Here is a 20,010-nt window from a genome sequence, read left to right as displayed (position 1 = left end):
ATAGGTGAACTGGCTCAGAAGTTGATCTCAAGATGCCATTAGTGAAAAGAAACATTGACCCTAGGCACTTGTGCCACACAGCACTGCCTAGGGGCATTAAGAACGAACTGGAATGTGTAACCAATATTTCCTTGGCAAATATAATTAGACAACTAAGTAGCCTAAGTAAGTATCTTTTTGTCAGAGTTACAAAACAGAATATTTTCCTTTAGAATATTAAGAAGATATGTTTGTGATTAATTGTGGAGGGATATTTGGTATAAAGGCCATAAAATTATCCTGAAAATTATTACATTTTAAGTAAATTTTAATGAGTTTTTTAGACCCTTGCATTCCTTTCCTGAGAAAAGGGAGTAAAGATCAAATCTTTAGGAACAGAAACACGTGATGATTATGAATGAACAATATTGAGGTTTGTTTTTATATGTGATTTCAGTCTATGAAAGGTAGAGTCATAGTTGTACTTTTGCTTAATTGTAATCTCTAGTTCCTGTTTTTAGAGGCTTCAATTATTTATGTTGTGGGACATTATTAGCCCTATTTTTAAAAATTAATTTTATTGGTACATTTTAGGTATACAGTATAATGACATTCATCATTGGAGATTTGTACCTTTAACATACTATATCTTGATTCTTATTTTTTCCCTATTCTGCTGCCTTCCCTTCAACCCCTCCACCCCTCCCTATTTATGAAGACTTTGTTTCCATTTTTTCATTTCCTCACATTAATTCCATTCCCTTCTTTTCTTTCCCCTACCCCTCCCATTTCCCCTTCCCCTTTGAACCTTTTCTTCCTATTTCACATTATCTTTTATACATTTTGACCCTTATTTACACTTTCAGTTTCTCACATCAGAGAAACTATTCTGTATTTACACATGTGTCCTATTTATTCCACTTCAGAGAATCACCTCAATGTGCATCCATTTAGCTGTAAATGTTTCTAATTTCTCATTCTTTATGGCTGAGTAGTACTCCATTTTATTAAAAAAGCACATTTTCTTTATTCAGTCTCCAGTTGATGGGCAATTGGGCTGTTTCTATGTTTTCGCTGTTATAAACTATGCCACTGTGAACATGGGTACACATATATCGCTGTGGTATGTGTACCATCTTTTAATTCTTTGGGGAAGATCCCCAGCAGGGGAATAGCTGGGTCAAATGGGACCTCTAGTCCTAGTTTATCTCCATACTGCTTTCCACAGTGGTTGCACAAGTCTACACTCCCACTAACAGTGAAGAAGGGTTCCTTTTCCCCCAGAGCCCCACTAGCATTTGCTATGGTTGATTTCATGACAGCAGCCATACTTTCTGGAGTGAGGTGGAATTTCAGCATTGTTTTCATTTGCATCTCTTGAATGACCAGTAATGGTGAACATTTTTCCTTGTTATCAAAGATCCAAAGTAAAAAGTGTGAGGTCATTACTAGTCAGAAGATTAGGCTAGTCAAGGGAGTTCTGTCTAAGGAACATTAGGACATGAGTCAAGAGTTTGATATGCGGTGGGATAGGAAAACAGGTGAACTTGGCTGCTGGCAGATAGAAGCCAAACTGATTGACCAGAGAATAAAGGCCATTGGGTTGGTTGGTAAGGGAGAAAATATGCAATATAGTTCCATTATAACATTACAGAACAGACCTACTTGATTAAGGAATTAAACAAATTATATCCCTTTATTCATGTTGAAAATTTGTTTTAAAATCCTGTCTGTATTTTGAGTTGAAGGATTAGCTATTTAATAAGACATCTACATTTCATTTTAAAAATAAAATTGGGTGTTCTTGGCCTACATGTATTCTCCAAGGGGTCCTAGATTTATCCAGTCAGCCAATACTCATCAACATAGATTCTCCTAATAGTTAGGGTTGGCTCTTCATTCCCTGTTTGTTTTTTTGTTTTTTTTTTTTGAGACAAAGTCTTGCTTTGTGTTCAGGTTGACCCTGAACTCACTTTGTAGCCCAGGCTGGTCTGGAACTCGTGGCGATCCTCCTGCCTCTGCCTCCCGAGTGCTGGGATTATAGGCATGTACCACCACAGCTGGCCATTCCCTTTTCTTTTAACTTTGGTCTTTTCTTTTTATGATGGAGTACAATTATTCCTTAGTATCTATGGGGAATTGGTTCTAGGACCCTCTTTGGATACCAAAATTCACAGGTGGTCAAAGTCCCTTTTTTAATATGGGATAGTGTTTGCAAATAACCCACACATACCCTACCATATACTGTACTTTAAAACATTTCTAGATATCACAGCTAAAACAGTATAAATGTTAAACTGTTGTCATGCTGAGTTACATAAAATTAGCCCATCATAAGTTGAAAATATGTCAAAAACTCATTTAGTACACCTAACCTACTGAACAACATAGTTTAGTAATGATTCTGTAAGGTGTAAGTTATCTACCCTTTTGAACATGTTGTTTAAAGATATTTTGCTGACTTTTTCACGGCCTACCACTGATTGATCTAATGTAACGTGACTTCATGTAAAATATTTATTATGTATACACAAGTACATCAATGTATTAATGTTAAGATACATGTTGAGAGCATAGAAATAACTTTAGACAAAACATTTCTTAAAGTGAACTTTTCAGTATAATACAGGCATCTTGTTTTAGGTATATGCCCAATACATAATTTAGAATTAATATGATTATGTGAATTTATAATACTAACATTTCTAATATAAACTATATGTGAAAAATGCAAGGAATTTTTTAGTGTGATAGAGTCCATAGAGGCAACATCTGTCAGTAAGCACATGGTTATATTGTAGCTAAACTCTAAGAATACAAATACCTTGTAAAAATATAACTATGTTATATTTCAGGTGCTTCACATTTGGAATCAGAGGCCACATAGGCATTTTCTAAGTAGTTTGTAGAAATTCAAAAATAAAGAGGAAAACACAAACTATCATAGCAAAGTGGAACAATAGTTTATTACTCTGAAATTAGCCTGTTTTCTGGCAGTTTTCCCACTTGACATAGTGAGAACTGAAATTAAATTTAAAAGGCCCGTAGATAGAATAAATAAGCCCATGTGAGAATCCAACAAAAAGAAAAGGTCATAACAAGGATAAGTCATACATATCAGTTATAACCATCAATGTTAATGGTCTCAATTCACCAATCAAAAGAAATAGACTGGCAGAATGTGTCAAGAAGCAAGATCCAACAATAGGCTGCATACAAGAAACACACTTAATTCAAAAAGAAACTCATAGACTGAAAGTTAAAGGGTGGAAAACAATATTCCATATGACAGAAACCTGAAAAAAAGCAGGAGTAGCTATCCTCTTTGCAGATCAAATGGATTTCAAACCAACACTGATTAAGGGGACAAAGAAGAACATTACATCCTTGTAAAACAAACAATCCAAGAGGAAAAGATGACAATCATAAACATATATGCACCAAATACTATTGTGCCCAACTATATAAAACAAATACTAACAGACATGAAATTTCAAATAAGCACTAATACAGTAGTAGTAGTGGAAGACCTCAGTACCCCACTGTCACAAATAGATCAACTAGACAGAAAATAACGAAATACTAGAACTCAAACTTGAACTAATGAATTTAACAGATGTTTATAGACAGTTCCACCCCACAAAATCAGAGTACACATTCTTTTCAGCTGCACACAGGTCATTCTCCAAAATAGACCACATACTTGCTCATAGAACATGTTTAAGTACAAAGGAATTGAAGTTATCCCCTGTACATTATCATACCATAGTGCGATGAAATTGGAGATCAGTAGCAAAAGAAACTGCAAGAATTTTATAAACACATGGAAATTGAACAACATCTGAATAACCAGTGGGTCACAGAAGAAATTAAAGAAGAAATCAGATAGTTCCTACAATTAAATGAAAATATCACTACAACATATCGGAATCTATGGGGCACAATGAAAGCAGTCTTATGAGGGAAATTCATAGCAGTGAATACTCACATTAGGAAAACAGAGCAAGCTCAATTACACAATCTGATGTGGAACCTCAAGCTTCTAGAAGAAGAGCAGGACAAACCCAAAGCTCATACAAGGGAGGAAATTATAAAGATCAGAGCAGAAATCAATGCAATGGAGACTAAGAACAATACAAAAAAATCAGTGAAGCCAAGAGTTGGTTCGTCAAAAGAATAAACAAAATTGGCAAACCCTTAGCCAACCTTTTCAGAAAAAGGAAAGAAAAGGCCCAAATCCATGCAATTAGGAATGAAAAGGATGAAATTACAACGGACCCAGCAGAAATCCAGAGGATCATCAATACCTACTTCCAGAACCTATAGGCCAATAAGATGGAAAACACAGAAGAAATGGACAGATTCCTAGATACGTATGAATTACCAAAGTTGAACGAAGAGGACCTAAATATTCTAAACAATCCAATATCAATCAATGAAATTGAAAACATAATTTAAAACTTAGCAACTAAGAAAAGCTTGGGTCCTGGTGGCTTCATTGCTGAATTCTACAAGATATTTAGAGAAGAACTATTGCCACTACTGTTTAAACTCTTTAATGAAATTGAAAGGAAAACAATACTCCCGAATTCATTCCTGGAAGCAAGCATCACCTTGATCACCAAAGCAGAGAAAGACCCAACTGAAAAAGAGAACTGTGGGCCAATGTCACTAATGAACATAGATGCAGAAATCCTTAATAAGATACTGGCAAATAGAATGCAGAAGATCATCAAGAAGATCAGACACCCTGACCAAGTAGCATTCATCCCAGGGTTGCAGGAACAGTTCAACATATGCAAATAACTGCATGTATTAAAGTACCTTGCATATAACATAATCAATGCTGCTCCCAGAGCCTGTTTACTTTTACTGTGATAATTCAAATTTTATATGGTTTCCAAACATTTGTGCTTCCAAGAATTGAAAGAGGTAGAAGGAACATAATAGAATGAGGCATGTAACTAAAACAATAACCAACTAAAACAAATAGTATACAGCAAAGGAAGAATTGATGAACAAAGAATTGAAATTTCATAAAAACTGGAAAGAAGTCATTTAGCATAAAGTAAATTGTGTGTTTGTGTGTGTGCTACTGGTGATTGAATCCAGGATCTTCACACTGACCTACATCCCAAGTCCTTGTCATTTATTTTGAGACAGGGTCTCACTAAGTTGCCCAGGCAAGGCTCAAACTTTAATAATAATAATAAATAAAAAGATGTTAGTTAAAATCATTAAGGGAAGCTTGCTGAATTTGGGCTTCTAACAAAAGAATTTGAAGAGGTAGAGAAGAATGGGGAAGGAAGGTATTTCAACATGTGTGACCTTAGTAAATGAATAGAGGGAAAAATAATGTATATACAGGGAGATTAAAGAGACAGATGATACTGGATAAGTAAATTGGAGCCTGATTGTGGCAAGGGATTTAAATTTCGCTCATGAATAATGAGATGTAGGTTCCTGAGTAGAAAAGTGATATAATAAAGGTAAAGGTGGTTGAAATTCAGTTATGTACACAGTTTCACAGTGTAAACTTCATTCTCTCAGGAAGGGAAGAGGTAGATTGAAAAGTAAGAAGAGGTATTAGAATGGATGGGATGTGATGGTATCCACAAGGTGCTTTGGTGTGTGTGTGTGTGTGTGTGTGTGTGTTATACTCTTAAAGATTTGTTTAAAAGTTATGGGATTTCTCTCCAGAAAAGTGCAAATGCATCAAATTCTGCATATCATTTCAGGGGGAACAGAGATAGTAAGTTGAGGTTTTCTATATTAAATTGATTTCCTGTAGAAAGGAAATTATCTCTTCTGTCTCTGTGTCTCGAGGATTTGTATCCATAGGATTTGTTGAATAAATGAATAATTTTATATCGCCTTTTTCTTCATTTGGGTGCTTGTCTTACTGCCAGGGAAACTCAGTGTCTCTCATGGTGTCTTGAACACCGTCCCACATATGTAAGTTAGTGCATCTTTTTGTTCTGTGGCTCTTACCTGATGCTACAGTTAAGCGCTCCCTGTTTTTGGCCTGCTTTCGGTCAGGTACACTGCCAGGACCTTTGCTCTCTGTCTTCTTTGCATATAATTTCTTCCTGAGACTGATAGTTTTATTCTTAAGAATAAAATTGATACCAAAGTCTCAGTGAATGGAACAAGGAATTGGACTTACTGTTTATTGAATTGCTTTTGTATTTGTTTAAATATCTGTTTTCTCCCTCTGTTCAAAATTCATCAATGGCAAGATGTTCTTCTGGTTATTTTGATTTACTCTTTTTGGTAATAGGGATTTACATGATGTGAGAAATACAAGGATTTTCAATTTTTGATGATTTTTTTAAAAGAAAATATAGGAGAATGCAGTGGGTTCCTGATAAGTTTTCTGAATCTGTGTTTTGGGCATATCTGAGACAGAACATCTAGACTTGTGAAAAGTCTTGCATTCTGTCATGTAGTCTGAAATTCAGTGCTAGTGTAGAGTCTCTTTATACATGCTGACTTTGAAAGACATATTATTTGTATATACTTTCACAAGATAATTTTCCCTAACCCTTATCAGGTAGGTAAATATGGATAAAGCAAGGAGAGTATTTCCATTTTAGATGTAAGTGATCCAGAAGAAAGTTGTAGAGGATTTAAAATCAGGTTTCTCAGGGTTTGTGCCCCCTCCCCCAATAATGCTTTAGTGACTTTATGTTTAAGCTAGAGTTTAAAGTTTAAAATAGTTCTAAATAAATGCTAAATTCAACAGGACAGCACTTTTAAATATTAAATTGTTTAATATATCTCTGATCATGATCACATTGAATTTTATTGTATATGCTTTATTTTTGATTAGGTAAATATGCTGAAGATATATTTGGGGAATTATTCAATGAAGCACATAGTTTTTCCTTCAGAGTTAACTCATTGCAGGAACGTGTGGATCGCCTATCTGTTAGTGTTACACAGCTTGACCCTAAAGAGGAAGAATGTAAGTTATTCATGTTATATTTTTCCACATATGTATTGTAAGATAGATGAGATGAGCAGTAGTATATTTAAGAACAGTGTTAAACATGAATTTATTACATATTTTTTTACCTGTGACCTTTGGTGTATGCTATAATAATACATCAGTGTATTATCTATAAATACCATTGGAGTGGCTTTTCATTTCTACTCTTTTTATCTCTTCCTTTTGTAACTATTTAGCTCTGAATCTGATAGACCTTTTAAACAGACCTTTTCTTCAATTTTCTTTTTGCTCCTTTATGACTTATATGTATACATTTGTCTTAGAAGTAAAAATTACTTGATGAGTACCTAGAATCCTAAGTTTTCATTCCATAAGAATGTAGTTCCTTTGAGTATGTTTTTGTGTGTACATATTACGATAGTCAGACCTAGTCATTTAACTGAATGTCACTACCCACTTTAAATGAATATTTCAAAAACAAATTGGCGGTGCATAGGGAAGAAATTTCTGTGCCAAGATTAAATTGGGGATATTAGGTTAAAAAGCCACATTGCTGGGTAAAATAATGATAGAAATCTTACTGATAAAAGCATTTTTTTGCCTTGACAGAAGCATAAATGAATGTTAAAGTTTCTCGGATACCTCTTTTTTTTCTAATTTACAAAAGGAAATAGAACTACTAAGAACATAGTTTTCACTTACTATAGAGAATTGTTTAATGTGAATATCTTATAACTTCAAAATGCTTTTTTTGTTTGATAACATTTTTAAATTGTACAATGAAAATATTAAATGATATGACTGAATAAGCAAAAGGTAAAACACAACATAACAGTGCATGTCTTGGTGATGGAACAAATTATTTTTGACATAATCTAATTTAGGGTGTAAATAAGGAGAGAAATATGCTAAGTTTATACTACTTGCAAGAAATATAAACTCAGCTCTGGATACAAGAAAAAACAAAGCTCTATTTGTTTATTTTATGCCTTATAACTCGTCATTTAAAATTTGAAGCATGCAGTTGAGCGATTTTTTTAATATGTTTGAGTTATGCCACTACCTCTATAGTCAATTATAGAACATTTTTATCATTCCTAAAGAAGACCCATACTCCTTAGTAGTCACTCTCCATTTTCCCTTCCCTGCCCATCTCCTAGGAATCATTACTGTACTTTTTATATTCAGATTAGCCTGTTTGGTCATTTCATGTGAATGAAGAGTACTTTTACTTACCATCATGTTTTCAGTATTCACTTACGTCGTAGCCTGTATTTCCTGATGACTAATGATACTGAGTGTCTTTTCATGTGCTTATAAGCCATTGTGTATCTTCTATGGAGAAATATCCATTCAGCATCTGCCCATTTATTATTTTTTTCTTGGTGATATCTTTGAAGTATGTAGATTAGTTATATTTTATGAAATTCTTGAAATAATTTCTAGCAGTAAAAAAATATTTTATGGCCATCTATACTTTATAATTTATGTTGCAGAGTTTTCTTTCTAAATAGTTCACATACTTAGTTATAAATGTATGTCATGTGGCAGTACTGATGACAGTTTTCATATGTAACAAATAAAAATTAAGTATATGTATTTCAGAATTGTGTACAATTTCATTTACAATTATGTGCAATAGTAGAGAAGAATGAATCTAGAAGCTGAACCACTTAATTTCAAATTGTTTTGGGAAGGTTGTTTAGAAGGGTTATTTAACCTAGATATTGAAACTCAGAATTCAAACACACTAACATTATGAATACTAAGTTACAGACTATAGTATTAATATTTTTTATTACCATTAGGTAATAACTGTAAAAACTACCAGTATAACTTAGAAAATGTGTAAAGAAAGAGTTATGAACACACACTTGTATAGTTATTTTTAATTCAATTCAATTTAATTCAGTGTTTACACATTATGTGGTTAGGTGTTGTATACTGTTGTTTAAGTGATATCAGGTATTCGTTTGACAACTTGGAAGGGCCTTTGTCACAGTAACACAAATGTTAATTGACAGAAGTGGAAGGTAGGAAAGTACATCATGCTCATTACCATACACGGTCTGTATACCATTTATCAACAGAGTCTTGGGAGATTAAGCCCTTGGTTCCTGGTTACTTAGGTTTAATAGTAAAAGTTAAGAATACTTGGGGTTAATACATAGAGTGGCAACAACTGGTCCATTTTGATTGCACACAACACAAGCTGCTTCTGATAGCCTCAATGGGAACAGTTTGTAGTATTATGACACAAGGATTATCCCCAAAGATAGATCAGAGGTTTTTGTTTTAGCTTTGCTGCTTATTATGTATTTTCTAGGCTTGACTTTCTTGTATTTAAAAATGGAATAATCATTCCTATTTTACTAAATTGTTGTAAAGATTAAATGAAAATCAGCGGAAGCATCTAGTCCCTATAGTGGGTGTTGGTTAAGTGTCTCCTTATACACTCTTCAGTTATAATAAGGAAAAACCTTTTCCTTCTCTTAATTTTATTGTGGTGTTTATGTGTGTTACAAGTTGTGTATCAGTGAAATTGTTGGAAGTGCAATCATGTGCAATTTAAATGACTGCTGTAGAGCCAGTCTCCTTGCTCCATCTGTCCCATAGATCCAAATCTTGATGTTGAATGAATTTTACTTATGAGAATGATGGAGATCTATTTTAGTGAGAAGAATAGTTTAGGATTGTTACAACAATTGGTCACAGATTTTACTATGGATAAAGTGAAAATTTAAGGCTGTATTTCATATGTCAGAAGTTACTTACTTTTTAAATATGAAGAAATCACTAAGAATTAAGGATACTATATTTGATGCCCCCCCCGCCCCATGGTGCCTGGGAATAGAACCCAGGTCCTTGTGCATGCTAGAAAAATTCTTCATCATTGAGCTAGATCCCAGCCCTATGTTATTTTAACATGCTGCACAGGCCAAGAAAAAAAGTAAATGGTGTTAGTTTTAAATCATATATGTGATAGGGTTGTGCTAATTACTGGGGATATTGATCTACAAGATATTGACTGAGTTACAAGACAGTCTCCAATCTTTAAGAACTTAAGGTTAGGTAGAAATCCTTATAGTACAGATAAAAGATAAGTGAAATATAGAATAATGTGGATCACCCAGCACTTGATAATATTCTTTAAGTTTGTTTTACGTTTATAGTACGTGTATAATATTTATAGTATATATAATAAGAGGTCAACAGTGTGTTTAACCCAGAATGCCACCGATAACCAAGAAATTCTTTGAGAGTTATTGCTAGCTATAAACTAATGAGAAGGAATAAGAGAAGATGCAAAAAAAAAAAAAGGATAGTCCACAAAGATCACAGAGAAAAAGAAGAGAATCAAAGGTGGTGGGGGCCAAGAATGGCAAGAATGGAAGTTTGTAAAGAAAAGAAAAGGATATATTTGGTGTATAGATATGTTTCAGTTATCAGGACCTAATGAGCTTTAGAAATCACAAGTTGTATTAAAACTGATCTGACTGGGAAAATGAGGTGTGGAATAATAGCAATAAATATAATGATAGAGCATTTGAAATGGTTCCTGACTCAGACCTCACTATGATCACAACCTTTTGAGCGATGCCAACTGTTAAAAAAATACAGAATATGAGTATGTACTTCTAATTAAATCATAAAATATGAATTGCTTTTGTTTTAGTGTCTCTGCAAGATATAACAATGAGAAAAGCTTTCCGAAGTTCTACAATTCAGGATCAGCAGCTTTTTGACCGCAAGACTTTGCCTATTCCATTACAGGAAACATACGATGTTTGTGAACAACCTCCACCTCTCAATATACTCACTCCTTATAGGTCAGTAGGTTAATAAATAAGAAGGTCTGTTATTTATCTCACATTTCAGACTTAAATGCCAAATCCCTAAACATTCTTTATTTGGCTTCTGGCCAACACAGAGAGCCCTCCCTACCTTCCTTCAGAAACACCTTTTGCTTCATTCACTATAGATGAGTCCCTAAGGTTCTGGTGTACAAAAGTTAGGACCTATTTAAGGGAGTTATTTTGACAAGTATTATTAAGAAAATCCACTGGCATGCCTATTAATATGAAGGGTTAAGGAGTTGTTGTCTAATGTCATTTTTGCTTCTTCTAGCTACTCTTGACATGTATACTCTTGACATATTCTTTTTGCATAAAGAATATATAGTATAGGGCTGGAGATTTAGCTCAGTGGTTTCACTCCCTGCTGCGCAAGCGCAAGGACCTGAGTTCAATCCCTGGTACCAAAAAAAAAAAAGAATATATAGTATCAAGAGCCAGGGATGTAGCTCAGCAGTGCAGTGCCTGCCTGGCAAGCACAAGGCCCTGAATTCAATTCCCAGTACCAAAAAAAGAAAAAAAAAGTATAATATCTCTCAAAAATGCATTTTACCACTTAAAATCTGAATTAGCCTTTTTTTGGAGATCTTTCACATGATTGGTTACGTTGGTAATTTAAGATGCACAACACATATCTTGAATAAAATGATATCCAAATAGTTATTTGAAACTGTAAATCAATTTGCAGGTCATTGGGTATAAGTGATATCCAAATAGTTATTTGAAACTGTAAACCAGTATGTAGGTCATTGTACTGTTAGGATGACTGTTAGGTAGTATCTTTTGGATCTAGTAAGATAATAAAAGAGTCCTGGCAGAAACTAAAATTTCTCTTCTAAATGATGTTACTGTCTTTTCAGGCTTTTAACTGTGGCAGAATTATTTGTAATTATTGAAATTTCTCAAAGGACTTGTATAAAATTTGGTATTCAGCAGAATATTCAGAAGTTAAGGATGGAAGTTGCCCAGTTGCACTTTAATTAACTTTTATTAATTCTAACTCTGAAAAGTATCTGGCTTTCTACTTTCTTTAGTTTCCTTTCTGATTTGTAATAAATTTTGTATTGCCTTCAGTGTTCTGTTTGACAATATTTTAACATGGCTATGTTTTATTAATGTGGGAGGTAAAACATTTCTTTTCTTTTTTATTTTTTTGGTACTGGGGATCAAACTCAGGACCTTGTGCTTACAAGGCAAGCGCAGTGCCACTGAGCTAAATCCCCGGCCCTAAAACAGTTTTTTAAAATTATTTCTGTTCTGATTGCTTCTCTGTCTTACTAATATATTTTAAATGGTATATTGCAGAGATGATGGTAAAGAAGGTTTGAAGTTTTATACCAATCCTTCGTATTTCTTTGATCTGTGGAAAGAAAAAATGTTGCAAGATACAGAGGATAAGAGGAAGGAAAAGAGGAAACAGAAGGTATTAGAAGAGATTTTAAAATTAAAGTTATTTTTGTATATTTATATTTTGTTTTATATGTGTAACTTTATTAATCCTGTACTTTTGACAGTCTTATTTTGTTGGGTCCATATATGGAAATTTTTATAACTATAAAGATCGGTTTAATGGGGAACAGATAAACAATTAGATTATTATAGTATAGCATAGTAAGTGCCATAACAGAGATGTGCACGTAGGGTTTAGGGTAGCACAAAACAGCATCTGCTTTAGCCAGCAGACAGGGTGATAAACACTTGGAACAAAGCTTATTGTTAAAACTACTCATTAAGTGGACCAGGAAATAGAAGGGGATTCCAGTACAAAGAGACAAGGGAATGTTGTACAGATACTGGTAAAGTAAGTAAATTAAGCTAATATTTTCATGTCATAGAGCTATCCTAAATGTTTTCTAAATGTTTTGGAAAGATTATATTCTCAAAATATTCCTATCTGTCTGCTATGCTGTCATTTTCCACTTTCTAATAAAATTCACTTGGATATGCTTTATTTCATTTTAATAATGTAAAAGGAAGAAGCAAATTGGATTCAGGCAGAAGTTTGAAAGGTGCCAAGTCTGTCTTCATTATTCCTTTGTTTCTTCTATAGCTATCTCTACTTTCCCCAATCCTATAATGCCCTCTTGTTACCATCTTCCAGGCTAGACAGTGCCTCTGTGTTCTAGCTAGAGTTTGAAAGCTAGTGATTGGCAACCGAAATTATATCTGTAGGCCCATTTTGTTTGCCAAACACGGGAATTTTGAATTTTAGAATTTCTTAGGACATGTCTATCTGGTTCACCAAATGCCCCATCTTATACCTGCCTGGCTTCATTCCTGTATGCTATCATGCCCCTTTGGGTATTTGATATTTGTAATATCTACTCTAGACTTTTCAACACTTTCTACCCTGTTGAAATCACTTCTTTTTCCTGTTGTGTAAAGAACCTGTTTTCTGTTGAGTGGCACATTGTTTTTTTTAATATTGATATTAGAATTTTGTTGTAACCTCTTTTTTAAAAAAGTTAACACTTAAAAATTTGGCTTTGTTTTATACATTTGTTATAGCAGAAAAATCTAGATCGTCCTCATGAACCAGAAAAAGTGCCAAGAGCACCTCATGACAGGCGGAGAGAGTGGCAGAAGCTGGCCCAAGGTCCAGAGCTGGCTGAAGATGATGCTAATCTCTTACATAAGCATATCGAAGTTGCTAATGGCCCTGCCTCTCATTTTGAAACAAGGTTTCTCTTTTTTTCTTTTCTTAAAGATATGACAGTGTTTTGTTTGTGATATCTGCACTTCTAAGTCTTGGGTCCTTGAAATATTGACCTGGAAGACCTTGTTGTAAATGTAAAGATGATTTCAAAACTCTAATCACTGAGCCCATTGACGTCTCACCTTAGGAAAAGTTATTTTTATACTTTGACTTTATTTTTGTCATTTGTAGGAAGAGGTGGTTGGAGTAAATGATTTTCGGGGTTGTTTCAGCTTTCATCTGCAGTCTCAACTCCCTTTCAGTATTTCATGCAGAATCTACTAGAATTTCATAATAGAATGGGGTTGGGAAATTTTTTGAAGTATTACTGATTTTTTGCAAATAAAATAAGAGTTGAGAAGGGATTCTATTTTGTCTTTTTTCTATTCTCTGGCTTCCTTTATATGCTACTTTTCCTACCTTAGATGTATCAGAACTATCAAAATTATTCATCTTCTCTTACAGAAATACAAATAGATCCTTTGCCTTTCTTACTGGTCACAGGCCCTAATCTAAGTAACTTGCTACCATAACAAACATATTATACTGGTGTATATCTCTGAAGAAATTCATTTATGTATTGTCATGTTGATTTTTAAATGAACAAGAGCTTACTATTTTCTTCTGAATAATACATGTGTTAGTGGCCAGAAGTGTGAAATATCTTAGCCTATTTTAAGAAGAATATATACCTGAGAGATACTGTCTTTATTACTGAAGCTGAAAATTAAGATTAAAACTGTATGATCTGTAGACAAACATTTCTACTTACAGGTACATCATTAAAGTATATATCTGACCTACTAGTGTAAATATGATAATTTCTCATTTGCCTGTGAAAATTGAACTTTGTTCTCAGAATGCACTGCAATCAGTAAATAAAACCTTCACATAAGTGAGCTAAAATTTTGCTTGAGTCTGATCTAAGTCACATGTTGCTATGTTACTCAGCTGTTTTCTAAATACTGTATTCTTAGGGCAGGGATTTAGCTCAGTGGAGCCATGCCTGCCTGGCAAGTGCAAGGTCCTGAGTTCTATTCCCAGTACCAGGAAAAAAAAAAAGTATTGTATTCTTACACTTTGAAACACTGAGAGGACGAAAGCAGTGTATCTAGCCACTTCTGTGGTGCTGGAATCAGGGAAGACTTTCTCCCTAGTGCAGGACTTTTTGGAAGTCATAAGTTTAGGAAAACAAACCCAAGTGCCAGAAAATTAAGTTTTTCATATTCTTTCTGACAGCAGCAGCTTCTTGTAAAGAAAAAAATTAAATAGAGGCTGATAATTTTGGACATGATTTGCTGTATACCAGTTAATTTTCATATTTATAAGAATATATATGTAATACTTTTAATCCTTATGAATTGAATTAGTATTCTATTTAAAATAATAAAACAAACCTAAACTAGTGGTAATGGTAGTCATAATAAACTTAATTAACAAGGGAAAGTTATACTGTGAATGGCCTTCTTTGTTTGAAAAATAATATTAATGTAATAAATTTCTGTAAGTTTTTAAAAAATAGTTAAAATATTGACATTCAGAGGATAAACTTTATACTTCATTTCTCTAATAATTCAAGAAAAATCACTTATATTGTATATTTTTTTTTCAGACCTCAGACATATGTGGATCATATGGATGGATCTTACTCACTTTCTGCCTTGCCATTTAGTCAGATGAGTGAGCTTCTCACTAGAGCTGAGGAAAGGGTCTTAGTCAGACCCCATGAACCACCTCCTCCTCCACCCATGCATGGAGCAGGAGATGTGAAACCCATTCCTACCTGTATCAGGTATGTCGGGATGAGAATATGATCTTTTATTTTAGGGGTCAGTAACCTTTATTTTTAAAGGATCAGAGAGTAAATTTTTAAGCTTTCTGGGTATGTGGTTTCTGATACAATTACTTGATTCTTTCAGTGTTACATGGAAGCATATACTATACATGTACAAATGAATGTGTTGTATTTCAGTAAAACTTTATTTATAGAAAGAAGGAGCTGGTCACATTAGATGTGTAGGATGCCAGCATGTAATTAGAGCTGACACATCCTTCTGGGAAAATTTGGCTAATAAGAATTTACTTTAAAAACTAAAATGTGTTTCATTTTATTATAGCTTTGTTATTAAGCATATCATGTACAGTATAATAAAAAAAGCAAGAATTTTTTGAAATGTGGTAAAGGTCTAAGTAATAGGAACTAAAGATTGGAATGTTAATTTGATATTAAGAAAAATACTTAAAGAACTTCAAAGACAATAGGCAGTTGCTTGTAATGATCTTTCACTAAAGCTATTTTGAATTTCATCTGGTCAGTTATCCAAATTATACATTTTTAATAGAAAAAGATTAAAGAAAATTTCTGATGGAGAAGTAGAGATCAGCTTTACAAGTTTTAGTTAAAAAGCCAGCCTTAGGCTGGGATTTAGCTCAGCGGTACTGCGCCTCGCTTGCAAACACAAGATTCTGAGTTTGATCCTCAGTGCCAAAAAACAAAAAACCAGCCTTCTGTCACTAACTCATTTGATGTTCCAGCCTCTGGAAGAGAAATGTAAATTTCCTTTGTGGTTTTTAATTAGCTGTCATTGACTTCACTGAAATGACAGATGATGAGTCTTCATAGTTGCAATATACATACAGCATCATATTAGCCACAAACATTGCTACAAATACTGCAACATGATAAATGTTGAGTCATTACAGAAATTACTATCACAGTATAGAATTGAGCATTTTGTTTATCAAAATAAGCATAAAATGCTTGAGTGGACATGAAAGTTGGATGAGAGGATGAGATCATTTAGAATATTACAAACCAAAACATACCCACTAATTTTCTTATTGATTTACTTTTAGTTTTCATTTCCTTTGAAATAGTGTTGAAGAATTTAAAATTTCTAAAGGAACGTATTAATTCATCTACTTTGATGTAAATAGTCATTTACAATTTCTTTGATTTTTTTAAATTTAGTTTTCCTGTTTTAGTAACTTGCCAGGATCTCTTTATCATTTCAGTTCTACTACAGGTTTGATAGAAAATCGTCCTCAGTCACCAGCTACAGGCAGAACACCTGTGTTTGTGAGCCCCACTCCCCCACCTCCTCCACCACCTCTTCCATCTGCTTTGTCAACTTCTTCATTAAGAGCTTCAATGACTTCAACTCCTCCCCCGCCAGTACCTCCCCCACCTCCACCACCAGCCACTGCTTTGCAAGCTCCAGCAGTACCACCACCTCCAGCTCCTCTCCAAATTGCCCCTGGAGTTCTTCACCCAGCTCCTCCTCCAATTGCACCTCCTCTAGTACAGCCCTCTCCACCAGTAGCTAGGGCTGCCCCAGTATGTGAAACTGTACCAGTTCATCCACTCCCACAAGGTGAAGTCCAGGGGCTGCCTCCACCCCCACCACCGCCTCCTCTGCCTCCACCTGGCATTCGACCATCATCACCTGTCACAGTTGCAGCTCTTGCTCATCCTCCCTCTGGGCTACATCCAACTCCATCTACTGCCCCAGGTCCGCATGTTCCATTAATGCCTCCATCTCCTCCATCACAAGTTATATCTGCTTCTGAGCCAAAGCGTCACCCATCAACCCTACCTGTAATCAGTGATGCCAGGAGTGTACTACTGGAAGCAATACGAAAAGGTAATTTCTCAAGGTCATGGAAAACATTGTTATGGCAGTATTGGAAATATTCTAAATATTTAAGACAATAGTACATTTCTCATTGTAAAATTTTAAATAATCATGTTTTTGTATAAATAGCATTTAGAAAGTAAAGCTAGATCCAACTTACATTTTAAATCATTTTCAAAAAATATGAATATAATGATTTTATTTTCATATTTAGTGGGGATTCTTAAAATGTTTATTGAATGAGATGTATAAAGCATCCAACTTAAATGTTATAGAAAATTTAATTAAAATCCTTTGTATTATGCTTTATATAAACATTAACTCCTTTAAAAATGATATTTTCTTCAGTGTTAAAGCTATTCATTTTGGTTATCAGTGACACTTGTTTTACTAGATTCCTGTAAAGGATTAAAAGTTTTCCCTTAGTAACAAAAGAAAGACTTCTCATATTTATTCATTTATTCAGTCAGTATTTTCTAAGCAGCTATTATATTTCAAGCACCAGGAATATAAGAATGAATAGTGGTGCCTTTCCTTCAATTTCAGGACATAATAAAGCCACAGAAAATATATTTGGCAATGTTTAATTTATTTGGCCATAGAAGTTATAGAAGAAATGTCTCACCTGGTTAACTTTTTAGAGAGTGGTAAGCAGGGAGGTACAGTAGACTGTGATGGATAAACTGTAGGTATCCATTGGATTATCTGGTAAGTTTCACCAACTAATTCACAGATGATAACATGCTGAAAGATTTGATGGCTCTCTGAAAATGATTCCTTCAATTTCTTTTTTAATATCTCTTTTTATTTTCCAATTAGTATTTCTTATATGTATTTGATTTTACTTCAGAAAGATGAATAATGTCTTGTGTTTAGCATTTTCATTTAAAATTAATGGTTTGGATTTACTAATCAGGTATTCAGCTACGCAAAGTAGAAGAGCAGCGTGAACAAGAAGCTAAGCATGAACGCATTGAAAATGATGTTGCCACCATCCTCTCTCGACGTATTGCTGTGGAATATAGTGACTCAGAAGATGATTCAGAATTTGATGAAGTAGATTGGTTGGAGTAAGAAAAGTGCATTGATAAATATTACAAAACTGAATGCAGATGTCCTTTGTGGTGCTTGTTCTTTGAAAATGTTTGGTCACTCTAGTGTTTTGCTTTCTATTCCTTATAATAAATAACCCCTTCCTCCATAATTTTTGGTTTCTAAGAAGAGTATTAGCATACAATTCAAACTAAATATTTTACAGTGGCTTATCTTATTTTTTTTCCCTGAAAAGACATAATTTGGTCCAGTAAACCACTAAGTGTTAAGCATGGACAGCTGTTGTTAGAGTAGCAGATTCAGTTTTTTGATATATGTTAATTGTGCACTTTGTGACTTTTAATTTAAAGAAAGCAACTGAGATTGAAATCTTGAGGGCAGCTGTGTCTATTAATGAGCCTTATTCCATTTCTTGATGTTTTAAAAGAAGAAACACTGCCTTGAATATATGAATACACTCAGAAAGTACATTTAGCTTGTAGTGTTGAATTCTCTTAAAGGAATGCTTAAATTTTTTATTATTTTATTGTTTTAAATACTTGCCTTATTTGAATGTTTAGCAGTACCCTTTTCCCACTTACATATTGTGTGATACGATTTTGCTTGCTTATAGGAGTTTAAAATTTTTTCATGTGAAATACTCTGAATTAAACATATATGTAACTTACATAACTGTTAAGAATAACAGTCTGATTTAATAAATGGTTCATTTTAAAAGTTCATGGGTTTTGCTCTTTGAATAAAATGACTTCTGATAGTTCATCAAATAAATACTGTAAAGTAGGCTCTAAGTATATAGACAGTAAATGAAAATTTAAGAAACAACTTCATCAATATAATCTCTTAGTTTTGCATATTCTTATTGTCTAGTGTTGTACAGTAGTTTTAAGTCATTTTTTCCCAAGGTTACAAAAACTGTATTTCTCAATTCTTTATGCTCTTAAAATCTCAACTTGCCATCTAATTTCAGCATACTGTACCTTGACATTATATTTTATAATGATAAAATAAGTTGTCAAATTCAAGGATGGAAGGGAAGCATCATTAGAATCAGATTACTTAGTTTACCAAATGAGGTTTGGGTGTGTTGATTTTAAAAGTGATTTGCCGTCTTCAGCCTTGCCTGAATCTGTGCCTTTCTCAGTACAGTTTCAGCTCTTCCCAGGTGAGGTATATTGTCACTCCCTTGAATCCGGTTGCCCTTATGACTCAATTTGGCCAATAGCATATGGCAAAAATGATATTATGGCAATTCTAAACCTAGACCCCAAGACGTCTTGTTAGTTTTAGCCTCACTCTCAGAACCCTCTCTTTGTCCTGAGAATAAGACCAGGGTAACCTACTGAACATCAGAAACCTCATGTTATCCCTGGTGAGACCATCTTAGACCAGCCAAGCCATCTCACCTGCTGGCTGACAGGTGAGCAAGCCAGCCCAGCCCCGCCCAGCCACTGACCCATAAATGTATGAGTAAAAATAAATGCTTATTGTCTTATACCTAAGTGTATTATAGTAATTTCACGTAACATCATTGTGGGAATACATAGTTGACACCTGAGGGCAGTTAGTAAATTGATAATTTAGGGATTATTCAGGCAAATAACTAAATGATGTATAATTTTTGTTAAATAGAAATAATGAACCAAGTTCAGTTAGGGTTAGCCATTCAATTTGGATATAAAAACATTTGTAAAGGCTTTCATAAAAGATTTGATTTGCTCTTTTGGGTAGCTTAGCTTAGAACTTTTTTATAAATATCAACTGTGGCCAGATAACCAAAACATAATGGTACTGCTTTTGGAACAGTTAAGAGTGATACAATAGGAAATTGGTGAAGATTCC

General features: G+C 34.0%; 1 protein-coding gene across 10 annotated transcripts in view; it reads left to right on the top strand.

Annotated features, from left to right (window-relative positions):
* Wasf1 (WASP family member 1) overlaps positions 1–18,888 on the top strand; it is a 103,573-nt gene extending 84,685 nt beyond the window's left edge. For 8 of the 10 annotated variants that reach the window (XM_087208670.1, XM_087208667.1, XM_087208672.1 and 5 more), the window contains 8 exons: positions 5–165; positions 6,812–6,946; positions 10,608–10,761; positions 12,091–12,208; positions 13,294–13,466; positions 15,093–15,272; positions 16,496–17,124; positions 18,032–18,888. In XM_087208670.1, the coding sequence (XP_087064796.1) occupies positions 33–165; positions 6,812–6,946; positions 10,608–10,761; positions 12,091–12,208; positions 13,294–13,466; positions 15,093–15,272; positions 16,496–17,124; positions 18,032–18,189 (1,680 nt within the window). In that variant the 5' untranslated portion in view covers positions 5–32 and the 3' untranslated portion in view covers positions 18,190–18,888. The remainder of the gene's footprint in view (positions 1–4; positions 166–6,811; positions 6,947–10,607; positions 10,762–12,090; positions 12,209–13,293; positions 13,467–15,092; positions 15,273–16,495; positions 17,125–18,031) is intronic. The other 2 variants (XM_004873976.4, XM_087208674.1) reach the window with 1 other exon arrangement.
* Positions 18,889–20,010: the final 1,122 nt, after the last annotated feature.

This window comes from Heterocephalus glaber, unplaced genomic scaffold (genome assembly GCF_053883595.1).
Source record: "Heterocephalus glaber isolate CG9 unplaced genomic scaffold, H.glaber_assembly_v1.0 deba00000942, whole genome shotgun sequence".
NCBI lineage: Eukaryota > Metazoa > Chordata > Mammalia > Rodentia > Bathyergidae > Heterocephalus > Heterocephalus glaber.
Note: the sequence above shows the minus strand (reverse complement) of the source record. Positions and strands in the feature narration are given on the sequence as shown.